At 31.6% G+C, this 16,658-nt stretch overlaps 2 protein-coding genes across 3 annotated transcripts; one reads left to right on the forward strand and one right to left on the reverse strand.

Moving 5' to 3' along the window:
• The first annotated feature begins 2,365 nt into the window (after nt 1-2,365).
• On the forward strand, nt 2,366-5,206 carry LOC120194341 (protein YIPF6 homolog). Its single transcript, XM_039196666.1, has 3 exons — nt 2,366-3,063; nt 4,415-4,489; nt 4,692-5,206. Exons 1-3 carry the CDS (start codon nt 2,551-2,553, stop codon nt 4,950-4,952), a joined length of 849 nt encoding a protein of 282 aa, XP_039052597.1. The 5' UTR covers nt 2,366-2,550; the 3' UTR covers nt 4,953-5,206.
• A 5,249-nt stretch (nt 5,207-10,455) lies between these two features.
• LOC120194340 (protein MANNAN SYNTHESIS-RELATED 2-like) lies at nt 10,456-13,071 on the reverse strand. 2 transcript variants are annotated; one of them, XM_039196664.1, is made up of 7 exons: nt 12,871-13,071; nt 12,680-12,787; nt 12,320-12,470; nt 12,092-12,162; nt 11,906-11,991; nt 11,210-11,789; nt 10,456-11,040 (listed from the first exon to the last, which is right to left on the reverse strand). In XM_039196664.1, exons 1-7 carry the CDS (start codon nt 12,970-12,972, stop codon nt 10,762-10,764), a joined length of 1,377 nt encoding a protein of 458 aa, XP_039052595.1. In that variant the 5' UTR covers nt 12,973-13,071; the 3' UTR covers nt 10,456-10,761. The 2 variants fall into 2 exon arrangements, with proteins under 2 accessions (XP_039052595.1, XP_039052596.1); XM_039196665.1 differs by lacking the exon at nt 12,680-12,787.
• Between the last annotated feature and the right edge of the window lie 3,587 nt (nt 13,072-16,658).

A 16,658-nucleotide genomic window follows, 5' to 3' on the forward strand; every position in this document is an offset into this window, starting at 1 on the left:
ATCAGTGCGGAGCCACAGCTTGGTTTCAAAAAAATTTCGATTAATTACTTATTTTATTAATAGTATTTACCCTGAAATTTTTAATGCTCCTCATGAAATCTGAGTTTTCTTAGATTTGTTACTTATTTTACGGACGATGTCCACGCTAAAATTTTATTTGTACCATCCCATTTAAAAATTTTGTTTTGTTCACATATGTGTACCTACCCTGAAAAATATTTTGAATTCGCCACTTATTAGAATAATCATATCTGATCAAGTATGTTTAAGCATTTAACTCTACAATATGTGCATTTTTTAGAATACGTTTGAATGAAGAATTTGTTTTTATCCAAAATTTTAAAAATATTTACATTTTTTCATGATTTTATTTTATTCAATATACATGATCTCGTTATAAAATAAAAGGTAAATTTTAAAATATTATTTTAAGTATTTTTTTTAATATATTTTTAATTATTTATATATTTTTAAAAATTTAATAATATTCATATTTTCTATTATTATTATTATTATTTATTTTCAAATTCATATTATTCTAATAATTTGATTTTTCAGAGGTGTAAATGAACCGTTTAAACGGATAAAATTATGTTCGTATATGTTTGATTATTTTTGAAGGTGTATATTTGATTTGTGTTTGTTTAAATTTTTAATTTCATGTTCGTTTATTTATTTTTGAAAGTGTTCATATTTATTTATTTATTTAGCGTTTGCAAACATATTCTTTTATTGTCCATGAACATGTCGTTTGTGTTTGTCAACATGTTCGTTTATCATTCACGAATAAGTTCGCTAAAATGATAAAATTACACCACTAGTCTTTAAGCTAATTAGACTTTATAGTTTGAAATCTAAAGTTCACACTACGTTCAATATATTCTATACCTTCACCAATATTTAAAACTTAAATGATAAAAGGAAAGCAAAATTAAGGAACAAGCTTATAAATGAATTTGTAAACAAACTTTTAAATGATTTTATTCGTGAACATACATGAACCGAATACAGTTTTGTTCATGTTCGTTTGTTTATTAAATGCACATGAATTCATACCCGTTTATCTAACTTAATAAACGAACGTTAACGAACTGTTCATGAACAATTCATCGAATACTTTGTTCATTTGCAATCATATTATTTTCAAAAATAATTATTTATTTTTAATATACTAACATTTTGTAGGATAAATTACTCATTTAGTACACGATGTTAAACAAGTTAAAAAAATTGTTAATATGACAATTTTTTATTTTTTCAATGATAACGTGTTATTATCTTATGGTGACGTGTCAATATAATCATTAAATTTTTAACGGTAGGGCACCAAATTGAAACTTAAAATAAATATTAAATATGATTTTGGAAAAAAATAAAGTTTAGGTACCAAAACGAAAGTAAAGTAATAGTTTAGGTACTAAATGAAAGTTTACTCAATTTTATAATGGTAAATATCAAAACCCGCGTGAATTCTCCCTACCTTGTTCATTCGGTTAAAACAGTGACCGACCGAACCGAACTACCTTTAATCGAATTAACTGAATTTTTTTTTCTTTAACCGTTAATCGAACCGAACTTTTTTTTCAAACATATTAACCGAACCGAATTAATTTCGGTTAATTCGGTTAATTTTTGAATTAACCGATTTTTTTTAAAATTTTTTTTAATTTATATAAAAATTAAATGTTTTTAATTCAAACAAAGTTTATAATTAATTTAAATAATATATAATTATAAAATAAAAATTTCAGATAAATTTTTTAATTAATTAATATTGATTTAGATTTTAAAGTTATTAGACCTTAAATTATTAATTGAGTTTTAAATTGTTTGGGCTTAGCCCAAATGTTATATATAATATATATAATATTTTTTAATTAAAAAAACAGTTTACAATTAATTTAAATAATATATAATTATAAAATAAAAAAATTTATATAATTTTTTTAATTAATTAATATTGATTTAGGTTTAAAAATTATTGGATCTTAAATTATTAATTGGGTTTTAAATGGTTTGGGCTGAGCCCATATGTTATATATAATATATTTAATATTTAAAATTTAATTTCGGTTAATTCGATTAATTAACCGAATTCAAACCGAATTAACCGTTAACTGAATTCTAAAATTACTTTTAACCGTTAACCGATCGAACTAATTCGGTAACCGAACCGAATTAATCAAATTAATTCGATTCTATCAATTAACCGAATTAGTTCAATTATTTAAACACCCTAAATAGAAGGGTTGTATGAGAAGGAAAACACCATGCCATTTTCTTTTTATTACTTTATTAGTCCTCCTCCTTCCACGTTTATTCATGCCCGTGTGTGGCTAGCATCAACCCTCGAACGACGGCGGTTTAAGAATTCAGAAGCGAGACAACAAACGATAACTTGGCAAGAGAAACGAGAGAGAAATCAAAATCCCAACCGACGAATAAACACACACACTCTTCCCTCTTAGTTCCTCGTTAGTCCCGCCTCTAGTCTCAGATCCATTTATTTTCCGAAACAAGGAAATTTCTTTGTTTCAAGAAAACAAAGAAATGTCAAATTCGCACAGCGATACGGTACCTCTTCACCCGTCGTCTCAATCGGACATCGACGAGATCGAGAATCTAATTAATGCCAGCGTCCAATCCGGCCCAGCCACAGTCCTCCCGGCCCGACCGCCAAGCCCACCTCGTGCCTCCATTCCGGTCTCCTCAACCCCCTTCATCCAATCTCAAATCCCCCCTCCACCTCCGCAGTCATCGTCGTCCAATCAGAAGGTGCCGACTGTCGCTGCCGCCCCTCCTCCTCCTCCCCCCTACGTCGGAAACTCTAGCAGCATCGCCGCTACCGGGTTCGGTCCTGCACCCAACACGCTAACGGAGCCCGTTTGGGACACTGTGAAGAGAGATCTGTCGAGGATCGTTAGTAACTTGAAGTTGGTGGTGTTTCCGAATCCCTACAGAGAAGATCCTGGAAAAGCCTTGAGAGATTGGGATCTATGGGGTCCTTTTTTCTTCATTGTCTTTTTGGGACTCACGCTTTCTTGGTCCGCCTCTGTTAAGAAGGTTTTGTTCTCACATTGGACTTCGTTTTTTACCTTTTCCTTGTGCGTGTGATAACTTGTGATTGATTAACTTGATGTACATCTAATTAATTATGATAGTTAGCTGTTAAAAGCTGAGAAACTTGTCCCAGATCTTGCAAAAGATTATTCTGAATCATGCTAGTTTAAATTAAATTGCAAAAGGGAGGCAATGATGTTATCTTGAAATCTTCTAATTGTTTTTCTATTTATTCGTTACTTCTAAGAAGTGACTTAGGAATTATAAATGGTGGTATGTGAAATGAACAAGTCTCTAAAATGCAACAGTGTTCTGGAATAATTGTTTTACCTTGGAGGATTCAGATCTATGCGTATCTTGGATGTTTATTCTTTAAGTGTAAAGACCTTCACCGTTATTTCTTTTTCCCCTTTTGTTATCTTGGATGTTATCTTTCTAGAATTTGTCGGCACTTCCATGACTCCATTATTTGATAGTTTCAAATAGAACACAGTGATACTATATGATCTTTGTAGTGGACTGCATCATGGGATAAACTTTGATTTACAATTGCTGTTGTATTTGATAGTTTTTGCAAGGGTTTTCACTTGTGTAAGTGCCAAACACCGAGTAACACCTGTCTGTGGCCTGTGTTTTTTAATATTTATTAAACTCTAACCTTGAACTCAAGTTGATTCTTAAGAATTTGATTTAAGGCTAATATATAATTTCTGCATCTTTCCTGTGGGTTGTATACTGTTATTCTCAGCTGGTCCATTTATTTTCTGTAATGTCCGTTCTTGGCTTTTAGTGATCTTCGAATGTCATTTCTTTGATCATTACCATTTACCCCTCCGTCAAAGTAATAGATTTTGCATGAGATTTGATATTCTTCCATCATGAGTTAAGAGCTATATATTAGGCTATACTTGAACCATAAACGAAGTTCTTATTCCATTTGTGGATGGAAATGTTCCAGCACATTCACTGATAAAAATTGAGGTGTTACATTGTCCATTTGCATGAAATTCCTTCCAGGATCTTTTGATGTATGACGATACTGCCTTGCATTTTGAAGAGATATCGTGTCATTAATTTTTTTGATTACTGGTAATTTCAAAGTTCTTATTTCAATGAGATCTAATCTTATTGTGTTTTCTCCTCCTGGACACTTGCTTTTTCTTTTCTACTTTTTAGTTTTCATCTGACAATGATCTTTATACACATTATTTATGTTCTGCATATTTTCACTGTATAAGATGCATCTCTTATGCCTGTACACCTTTCTTCATTTTTCTGCTGTATAATGTTTATCATATAAAATCATATTCTTTTTAAATCAGTACTAAATTTTCTCCTATTAAAAATGTTTCAGTCTGAGGTATTTGCTGTTGCATTTGCCCTGCTTGCAGCTGGTGCTGTAATCTTGACATTGAATGTACTACTACTGGTAATGGTCTCTCCTCTAGAGAGCAACTTTGGATTCTTTGCAAGCTATTTAAATTTATATTTAAATTTAATCTTATATCTGGAATTGGAATCCCCATTTTGCATGTGATTCATACCATTATTTTTGAAATTTTAATATAAAAATGCTATGCATGGATGGTGAGTGACCTCTGCTGAAGTTTTTTTCCTTTACATTGTTTCAGGGTGGGCATATTATTTTTTTCCAGAGTTTGAGCCTTCTCGGTTATTGTCTATTTCCCCTGGATATAGGAGCCCTAATCTGTATGTTGAAGGACAATGTCATAGTGAAAATAGTTGTGGTCAGTGTAACATTGGCTTGGAGCTCATGGGCTGCCTATCCTTTCATGAGTTCAGCTGTCAATCCGAGGAGAAAGGCGCTTGCTCTGTATCCCGTTTTTCTTATGTATGTATCCGTCGGTTTTCTCATCATTGCCATTAATTGAAGTTCTCTCCTTTTAGGGATTCCAATGATTTACCGAAACATTATGGAGTAACATAGTAACGTCATGTGGCTGTGGTTACTGTATTATTTTTTTTTACGCAACACAATATCTTGGAAGGCTCATTCGCCAAATATATATATACTGTCTGTATCAAATCTTTTTGTATTCTACTACTACTATCTCCATTTCTTTTGGTAGTGATGATTATGGCTAAGGCGGCAATGGGGGCATTTTAGGGATTCAGCTTTATTTTCTTCACCGTTTTCTTTTTAGTTTCTGCTTCGGGGAAGGGGGTTTGAACTCTTTATTTTGTTTTTGTTTTATATTTTTCTCTTCACCTCTGCCATGCACGTCTTTAGTATTTGATGTACCAAAAGTTCACACTTCATAGCCTTTATTTTTGAGACTTCATTTTGATTTGAGTTGAAATAGTACCATCTAACATATGTTTTTTGATTTGTCTTCTAAATTTGTCTAATTTTATAAAATTTGATAAGGGTCGGTCCAATTCTTAGGTATGTCTACGTAGAAGTCATGGTGATCCATTTCACAATGAATAGTTATGAACTTAGTGGGTAAACAAGATGGTGGTTATTGGTGGTCTCACTTCATCGTTGGTGCAAAGTTGCAAAGTTCATAGGAGTAGGTGTCAATTTGCCATGCTACTTCTTGAATTATTTGTACACTAGTGTAATGATCTAAATCTGAATGGATCTAATTTATTTAAAATTTCAAATCCGGCTATACTAAATTTAATTGGGAATGCGACAGGCATGGTGAACACAGTCGATATTGACATGACTGACTTTATCGGTACAAATATGTTTTAGGGAACGTTTGGATAAAAGGAAAAATTATCACCAAAAAAAAATAAGGGTGTTTGGTAAACAATTTTTTAAAGTGCTTTTAGTGTATTTAAGCATAAATAATTAATTGGTAGTTGAACTCTTCATTTTTAGTGTTTGGTGAACATTTTTTTGAAAAAGTTTATTGTGCAAAATAAACTGAAAATGAAAACGTTGAAAAATTCAGTGGTTTGGAAGAGCTAATTGCACATAAGATGTTAAATGACATATTTTACCTAATTATTTCCATAATTACATCCTAATATCTTTTAGTGAAATTTTATTTTATTATTCTATTTTTTAGTTGTAGATTCTAAAATATATTTTAGTCGAAAATATAGCAAAACATGAAAGTAAAAAAAATGTAGTGTTGATACTTAATACAAGGTTAACAATATGTATCAATCTCACAAGGTTAATATTTGTAAATATTAAATTTAAAAATTATATTCAAATTTTTTAAAAATATTCACTAATTTTCTTAAGGAATTTTAATTCATTATCAAAAGTATTTTATTAATAATCACCCTAATAAAGATTAAAATATTATAAAATATATATGTATTTAACAACTAAATGTATCATACCCTTATTTATCATTTTACCTATATTAGCTATCAGCTAAATTTTACCAAATACTTCTATATAAACATCTAATCAAATCAGTTGGTCAAACTAACTACTAGAACCAACTATCAATTATCAATTATTTGCCAAATACTCTCATAATCTCTCATGAAATCACATATCCTTGTCCTTGATGAAATATTACTTAATATAGTTATTTTGGTTCGGATTTTCTAGAATCTCATTCCCGTTAACATCTTTAAGTATTTGTCAATTTTTGTTAAATTATATAAAATTACCTCTAAATAAATAAATTATTTTAAAAGTACCGTCTCCTTTATTCTTTTAAATCACGTGATAGTCCTTAATTTTATAATGGAGTTTTTCCTCTTTTTTTTTTGGTTGACGAGGTAGGGTTCAGACCTAGTCTGTTCTTTCATCTCGAAGTAGTGTTTCAACCACTCCCGGGGGGGCTTTTCCATCTCATGTAATCCCTGGGTTAATGACATATTTAGCAAGCCCATCGGCAGTCCTGTTTGCATAGGTTGATACTATATGATTTTAGATATTATAAATTAAAAATCATATAAATTTATTTTATTCTTTTATTGTGATTCTAAATTTTTAATACTTATTATAAAATAATATGATTGCATATAATAAAATAATTTTTATATTATATTTTTTATGTTTTCTATTAATTTTATCCAATAATTTGATATAATATTTCGTTGTACAACTCATAAATATAACATGAAAAAATAAAAAAAAAAGTGTAACACATAACATATATTTATACTGATGTAAGTATGTACATCTCTCAATATCTTGGTACCTAAAAATAAACACATAATTATATTGATGTAAGTATGTTTCTATATTTTCAAAGAATAAAACATTAAAAACAATATATATTTATATTAAGTTGTTTGTGTGTAAATTTATTAAAAAATATATAAATTATTTAATAATATAAAGTTATATTTTCTATGAACTTTCATGTAAATATTTTAACTTTAATATTGATAATTCAATTTGTTAAAAAAATATATTTCAGGAACAATTTGTTAAAATATACATTTTTATTATCTTATATTCCTTCCATAAAACATTATATTTTTACATTCCTGTCAAATAAACCAAACAAGTTAATACAACATTTACAATGATGTGTTAAGTAATGTAATATCTCAATAATCTCATTCCTAGTAATAATTTTACATTTCGTGAATCAAGTGACCCTTTAATGAGATAAATAGTTATACAAAAATCATATGTGGTTGAATATTATTTTAAAACTAAAATATGATCATTTTGATTTTTTAAAATATAAGATTTTACAATTTACCCATAAACAATTCCTCTTTCGATATATATATATATTCATAAGCCGACAACGGTCATTACTATTATTATAATTAATGAACAAGTAAATGATATAAATAAAATGTTCGCTTTGGCTTTGGCTTTAGTCAAGTCGGTAAGAAGAAAAGAAAGGGACTGTAATTTAATCGATTGAAATATGCTTTAAGTTCAATATTCTTTGTATATTTAGAATTTAATTTTTCATATTTTTATTTTGTTTCTATTTTTTAAGAATTTGTTGTTTTTATTAAAATCTAATTATTTATTTTGTTAAAGATTCTTCTACTCCATTAAATTCATTTTATGGTATCACTTTTGCTAACCATCTATCAAATTAATCCAAATTTATATTTCCATTTTTTGATGGGTAAAACACTGGAGTTTTCTCATTCTTACAAACAATTTTAATCTTTTTCTAAGAAAATACACCAAGGTTTTCTAAATTCTGGGAATTTGGTTTATTTTTGAAACATTACCATACTAGTCATTCCAAGACTCGAATGATTTTACAATATTCCAAGAACAGAAGGCTGAGAAACTAATTTTGGGATTATTTACAATTTTGTTTTGATACTCTTGTTATATTTATGAAGATTGATGACTAAAATATGCATTTCCAGGATATATTTAGTAGTTTACAATTTATTAAGTGTGTTTCCTTTACCCGGTAGGTTTTGTTTTCAAGCCAAGTTTGTTTTTCGGTGGTCTTGAGTTTCAACTCGAGTTTATTGTCTTCTATTTTCTTGTGTTCAAGTTAAGCTTGTTAACTTGGAGTCCTAGTTAAGATCTAAATAAACTAATGTACTTTTCTATAGAGGGCATAGTTATACACTAAATTTCAACTTATTCTGGTTTTGATGCAATCATCCTTGGGCGTGAGTTGGAGCCCTAGGTGTTTTTGTCAAGAAAATTAGGTTATAAGTTAAATTCAAATCCTAGCCCCTAAGCTTTCCTTCATCAGGATATTTTATTTGAGCTTGCTACAGAATTAATCAGGATTGTAGAGGAAGTTCAGTGGGGAGAAAGGGAAGGATCACAGAGTCACCTTGCTTTTAGAAGTCTTTCACCAGAACCGGTTGTTCTTATCAACTAGTTTACTCTTTCAAGCTCATCTAACAACCACGACCTGGTTTACCTTTTACTAATTTGGAATAGACTGGATCTTTTAATAATTTGAATATTTCTGCAAAGATAAACATCAAAAGATTAGAAAGGGCTGGTGTACCATTAAATTATCTTTTGGTGTTTAATATAACTGTTTTGTTTCTCAGGGAACCTCTAATTACAAACATCATGTGGAGGAACTTAGTCATACAGGTACCTGTTTTCTTGGCCCTTCACATGAGACTAATTATGTTCCCCTCTTAGCTTTTCACTTGTCATAGTTGCAAGTTTATTTAGTTGAGAGAGTTGTTAACTCATATCAGAGTCTGGAAAATGTAGCTTTGCAGTTCCGTCTTCTCTTATCATCTTTTAACATGTCACGTTAGGCTTCATATCAAGTTACTGTCCTCCTCGTGCTCAATTTTCAAGGCTTGACAATTCTTCACTTGAAGGATGACCCTGACAGCGAACATGCTTATAAAGTGAAGAATACTTTGATATTCAATGCATTTGTCATGTGTCAAGTAAGTACTGAATGACAAGTGTGAACTGATTGGGGAAGTTTTTCGATTTTCTGGTATTAGTTTTAAGGCTAATCACTCATTTAGCACGAAAGCAATGGTTAAACTCTCGGTCTGGTAGCAAAGGGTCTAATCATTCACAATTGGTTACTTGAGCTTTGCTCCTGTCTACCAATTTGCCCAAATACCATTTTTTTTTTTTCTGAAGCATGTCTATTTGACCCAAAATTGCGATTAGTGTGAAGCATAATTTTAGTCACTGTTCCAAATCACAGCTATTCAATGAGTTTAATGCTAGAAAGCCGGAAGAAATTAACTGCTTCAAAGGAGTGACTAAAAACTACCTCTTTATGGGGATAATAGGATTTACATTAATTCTTCAAGTGATCAATCATATTATCCTCTTTTACTATTGATTCTATCTTGTTTGTAGTGATCGTGATACTAATTCCAAGACTGTCTTAGGTAATCATTATCGAGTTCCTTGGAAAGTTTACCACACGGTCAGACTCGATTGGCTGTTATGGCTTGTATCAATCGGCATTGGCTTCATCAGGTAAGCTTTTGCTCTTCTTGTCAAGAATATCCATATTACTCTTGCTAATTGATGTGAGTTAGATTAGATTAGAAACAACTAAGTTTATTTGCCATTGCAAAAATAGTTTAAATTTGGAAAGTATCTACTAGTTTTTTTAGCCTTCATTGATGACTGCTATTGTTGTTATTATTACGTGTTAAAGCTGGCCTCTGGCGATGGTCGGAAAGCTGATTCCGGTTCCTGAGGCTCCGGTCGCTAAGTATTTCACCAAGCCATTTTGACGGAACACGGCATCTCGGAATGCATGAACTATTTGGTACGGTAGTTTCTGTTAATTCTTTCCATGCAAGAGGAAATAAAGATCAGGCTTCTAAAGCTTTAGCTTTTGCAATTTGTAAATAAGGTTAGGGCTGTGAAAGCCCCGAGGCGGTGGCACCAAACGATGAAATAATTGCTCGCTTCTATGGGCTTTCGAAAATTTTGTTTAACTTTATAGTTAATTATTTGGACTCTTACTTTTAATGATCGAAGTTCAATTTCTTACAACCTAAACGACCAAGAGGAAAGTACTAAGACAGTGCAACCTTGTTACAATGAATAAATTATAGAAATGGAGTTTTACAAAGCACATCAAACAACATATTGACTCAAAACCTTTTAACATTTATTACCCTATTGGAAAAGCACATTAATGAACAACCATCTTAGCAGATCAACTTTTATCAAGGGCATTTAACACCAAAGTTGGTCTTTCCCTCTACTTAATCAAAAAGACTCAAAATGAGGTAAATGGGAGGGAGGACCCTGAACGCTTTTACGAACGCTTCCACAAACACATGCGCCGAACCAACACCCTTCCGAACGGAGGGTTAGCAGAAACACGAATAAGCCAAGTGGTTCTTCTTGGCAACATAGGGAGAGAGGTAGTTGGTGACGGTGGCGGAGGTACCAGGTATATCAGCTGGAACAAGGATTTGAGGTTTCCCTGAAGCTATTCTTTTTCCGGCTACATTGGCATAAAACAGGCCGGAGATGGCTGGTACGAAGACATCGCTCTGAGAACATATGTAGAAGTCTATAACCTTCTCAAATTCTGAACCTTCGGATTCAAGGAACTTCCCCTTTTTCTCCTCTGGCATTATGGTTTCCTACATTAGTTCCAGTATCAAACAGAGGTTCAGAAAATAACAAATAGCAAAGTTGTGTTTCAAGATTGAGCTACTAGTAATAATTGATTATTTGCAAGCATTAAACATTGTACATAAATTGCAGATTACTGTATCACAGCCAAAGATCTTAGATAAGAGATGAATTTACCTTTGTGTATGTCTTAGGGAAGATATCCTTCAAGACACTAAGGCTGTTATCCCACCTTGATTGAGTCAGGTATATGGTGGTATCTGTATCGAATCCTAACGTCCTCAAAAACAAAGCTATCTCCACCGCATTATAACAACTTTTTGCCCCGGTGGAGCTACTTCTATGGCAATTCTTATTTCCAAGTATCTCAACCCTCAAGTCCACTGATATAAACTGGCCATCTGATTTGCGACTCAATGTTCTAAGCCGTTCAATCATTGAATCGACAACTTCATGAACCTCTGATTGCAACTCTAAGGTTCCAAACATTCCCAAACATGCAACGGAATCAGCACTACTCTTTTGTGCTGTTTTTCTCATATTCACGGTAGGGAAGTACGTCGCGAGCCTTATGTTGCCCTTTGATCTAAATATCGGTTCTACACTTTCCACAATGTGATCTTTGGTGACCCGGTTGGGAACTTTCACAGCTGCAAGATCCCTCATTGATATCTCTTTCGGCAACTCTTTTGCTACTTTGACAATCCCATCTAGGCTTTTCATGAACTTCTCGACATCATAAATATCTTCAAAGTTTCTGATAGAAGTTCGATTATCTTAGTACCATTCATATTTTCAAATTTTAGATCATCTCAAAGTTAAGTTGCTTAATACTCTTCATAGGAGATCATTAAAATTAGCATGAGCACGAACCTCTCATCTCCAGGTTTGCTTCCTCTAATGTCCGGAAGGACCAGAGTCGCCGACAGATACCTTGCTACGACTACGGCATCCGCTATCTGATAAGAACAATCCACCACAGAATGAATAGTAAATGAGGTGGGAAACAAGATAATGTTTTCAATAGATGAGTGCAATAGATAAGGAACTTTCATTTACCTGAGAGACATGGTACTCCGGACCATTTGTCAATGAGAAAGTAACATACCCTTTTGACCGCTCGATCTCATCTGTTAGCCAATTAAGAACACTATCGGTTAAAGAGAAAAGCATTAAGCATAAATTTGTACCTATGAGTGCACACATTGATGACTGTGTGAGATCTGCACACACATATGACAAACTTATATCATTGTTTTCCGGAGAAGTTCGGAGAATTTAACGAACCGAAATCGGTCCTGCTCCAGCACGGCTTTAGCTCTTGGATGTCCTCCATCCATGGTCCTTTACTCCTCTTCGAAAGCTTTACGAGGCCATCGTTCATGATAGTATTGCCACTGTCGAATTGGACATCCTGACTTTCTCCGGGCAGTGTTTCCTACATGACAAGGGCAGAACAGAGACCATGTAAGGGAATACGAGGATCTGAAGAGAAATCAAACAAAGGTTGAAGACCATGTAAGCAAATCAGGTTTAATTTTTGTTCAAAAGTAACAATTTTCAAGTTAATACCTTGTTTCTTGTCTTCTTCATGAATTAACAATTATTTGTGATAAAATATAACTACAATTGTACACAAACAATTACCAAAGACAACATTTTAAAGATCATGACTGTAATAATATTATCTTTCTTTGTTTTTTCCCCTTGAAGTTGCAGATTTGATGCCAAGCAAAGTGGAAAATGAAGTGCAAACTGAAGATACAGATTCAGATTTACTTTCATACCCAAAAAAAAATATAATGAGAAGTGAAGATAAACTGGGACAGAAACATTACTTTAAGAGAATCAAAATGGTCTCTTTTAATCATTTGGCCAAGCATCACAAACATGGTGAGAGTGAGTATACCGGCCACTACTTGCCTCAAATCAACTCCCATTTCTTTTCTTTTTTTTCTCTCTCAAAATTCTATGATAACAATGAAAAGAGAAAGACCCAAAGTGGGTGTTTGTTTCCCAAGAAATTTAGATCCTGCAGAAGAGAGATTTGCCCAATAAACAGCAAGTTTAACCAGAGAGAAGGATGGAGAGGGAACTGATAACACAAAAAAGCCTTTGTTTTTATGGGAGAGGGAGAGGGAGAGGGAGAGGGAGAGAGAGCTTTTTGTTCAGAACAGGAGGGTTGTACTTGTTATTAAAGTTAGTAGTTTTGGCATTACACGACCGACACTTGGCCATGAAGATGATGTCCTGCCCCGCTGCCTGTTTTTCTTACAACATGATATTTTTGTCCTTCCCCTGCTTTTACGCCTCTGTAATTGTTTTAGGTTCGTTTTTCATCTTTCTTAATCTGTGGCTTTGAAGTTCGAAACTTCAATTTAAGTATGAACATTGTCAAATCTCTTATCCGTTAGAGATTATTCAAATTTCTTTTGATTCAAATTCAAAATTTCATGGTGTAATTTATTTAATAAAAAATATTTAAGATTTTTAGATTATCACGTCTAATTTTATAATTTTTAATGTTCAATTTTTACTATAATAAATTTCTGTCTATAGTCTCTTCGTCTAATGTTTTTCACCCAAAATTTTGTGTTTTTCCTTTATTTTACGATTTATTTGTTATTGACTTGATTAAATTTGTAACATCTTTCTCATGTCTATCAGTTTTGCATTTTGTTCAATAGAAAATAAATTATTAACATAGCATTAGCCTGTTTCAATATATACATATGAGCTTCTTAATTAATCAGTAACAAAAAAACTATTATTTTGAAGTTGTGGGTTGAAAATCATTGATTATGGTTTAAATTCAATATTACCGTTGTATGGTAAAATATACTCATAAATTTAACGATAAATAAACTTTTAATTGGATTTATTTAGTAATTTTCAGTTTAATGCACTTGCCCAGTTGCCTTTTCTAATATATATTTTTTTATATTTGTTAATTTAAGTTAAAGAGATGACAGTGTCGATGAGGATGATATTGACCTACCAATCCATAGCTCATAAACCTTACACCGGCACTGCCACTGCCACCACCTTCCCTTCCCTTCCCTCTCCTTTTTCTTTTCTTTTTATTTATTTTTCTTTTTAAATGTTAAACAGGTTTAGGTTTTAAAATAAATTTCAAGACAAGAAAAATAGAACGCAAAAGAATTATTTGAGCGTTACTATGACTTGTTCAAAAGTGTCATTCGTATATGATAACTTTTATTTTTTTAATTTTTATAAAAATTGCAATTACATTAATTAAATATATCTTACTCCATTCAAATATATAATTTTAAATTAAATGCTTAAACAAACACTACCTTAGTGAAAATAATAATTAAATTAATATCAAAAGACAAGAGGAGTACCACTGTACCAATTTGTTGCATTAAGAAATCACTAACTCAATTAATGCCTCTGGATTCGGTCTTAAAAATATGTATTCAGTTGGAATCTCTGACTTTGGGTACTCTTTATCATTCCATGATTTTCTTTAATTTTTATTTAAATATTTAAAAATACATAGAGAATTTAGGACATTAAATCTTAGTCTTAGTCTAAGTTAAGCCTCTGAAAGAAAGACACGTTGTGATAAGAATTCCTGTAATTCTGCAATGATTATCGCCTTAAAGTTTGTGAGGTCAGGTCTCAATGTTAGTGAGTGCATAGTCTTATCAAGTCTACCCATTTAATTATATTCCAATATTTATATACTATTATATTTTAATATATATATATATATATAATTAAATAATTTTTAGTTTATTAATAATCAACATTATATTTATATATTTCAATAGCATAACCTAACCAATCGATTAAAAACAAAATAAATCTGCAACCCACTGCCTAAAAATAGTCTGAGGCAAACTATGGTTGACCCACTTTTAATATACACTATATATTATTTTGGAACTGGATATGCATGATCTGGGGGAGAACCCTCACCTTATATTATTGTCGATTCTGCCCAATTTTAGGGCAATAAATATATATTTATTATTATAAGAAATAAAAGCAATAAAAAATTTCATTTTTTAGGGTAAATTATACCGTTCCTCACTCTACTTTGCTCTCTCTCCTATTTTACTCAACGAACTTTCAATTTTTCTAATTTGCTCACTGAACTCTACAAATTAAATTATTTTGCTCACTCTCCCATTTTCTCTCTAACGTGACATTTTTTTTATTTTTTAATAAAAAATAATTAAAAAAATAAAAACATAAGGTAGCTGGATGCCATTGCCGGTCACCGTCGACAGCCGTAAATGGTGTATTGGCACCAAAATGGGATGGGTCACTTCGCCTCGACGTCGTGAGTTTGAATCCGACCTCCATTTTGTAAGAAGTTGCTATGAAGTCCACGAATTTGAGATTGAAAGTGAGGAAACCGAAATGTTTCAGTCCAAATTCACGAGATTTGGGACATTTTCCGGTGAGACAAACATCAGATCTGAACTCAAAGGGTCAAGATAACCGACCCATCCCATTTTGGGACCGAGCGTCCACAATCTACAACGGTCGACGGTGGCCAAAATGAAAATGACATGGTGGTCGGATGAGAGAAAATGGAGAAGAGAATGAAAAGTGGCAAATTACACCATGTGTCATTAAAAATTACTCTATCTCATAATTTACTCACTAAAACGACGTCTTTTTGGTTCTTGTGCCATGTCATAACGTCGTTAAAAAGTTAACGATAAAGTGAGCAAAATGATTCAATCTGTAAAGTTCAATAAACAAATTAGAAAAATTGAAAGTTCGGTGAGCAAAATAGGAGAGAGAGTAAAGTAGAGTGAAGAACCATGTAATTTACCCTTTTCTTAATTCAATGATTCTTCTAGCTACAAGAATTTAATAGCGTAAAAATAAAGACGAATTGATTAATGTATTAGGTACTTTGCTAAGCTGATTTGAGCTCTTTCAAGATAATGAGTGATAAACCGCTGTGGTTGGTGAGCCATAGAAACTAAAACGCTGAAAGGGAAAGTTTATTATGTATTATAAATGGGTTTGTATTTTATACATTATGGATGTATAAATATAAATTTATACGGGCTTCAGTTTTGGTACAATATCACGGAAGTGGCCCAACTTAGGCTGCATACGCAAACTCAACTCAATAGCCCAATTCTATTATATTCAATCTTTTTCAATTTGTTGTAGTTTTTGTTAAAGCATTTCACTGTCACTCCTTGATTTTATCTATTTCTAGGTATTTATATTTACATCACAAAAAAATCGAAATTTAAATCTTAAATTTAAAATGTCAACAAGAAAATCTTAATCGGAGCTCTAAAGAAGTATTGACAATTCACTTTTATATATATATATATATATATATATTAATCTTATATAAAAAAATAAATAATTTTAAAATATATACAATTGAATAAAAAGTAAGACTTTATGTATGTAATTAAACAAATATTAAAATTACATGTATACAATTATATTTCTTTTATATCTCATTACATATAGAATCAAAATTGACGTATAAATTGGATATTTATCCCAATTCTAAGTCGAGTACGGAAACATTTGTACATGTGATTGTGATTTTTGAAAAGATGGTAGCAGTAGATTAGGACAGTTGGGTTCGTTTTGAAACTGACACGAAAAACAGTTG

This window comes from Hibiscus syriacus, unplaced genomic scaffold (assembly GCF_006381635.1).
Source record: "Hibiscus syriacus cultivar Baekdansim isolate YM2019G1 unplaced genomic scaffold, ASM638163v2 tig00116997_pilon, whole genome shotgun sequence".
Classification (NCBI taxonomy): domain Eukaryota; kingdom Viridiplantae; phylum Streptophyta; class Magnoliopsida; order Malvales; family Malvaceae; genus Hibiscus; species Hibiscus syriacus.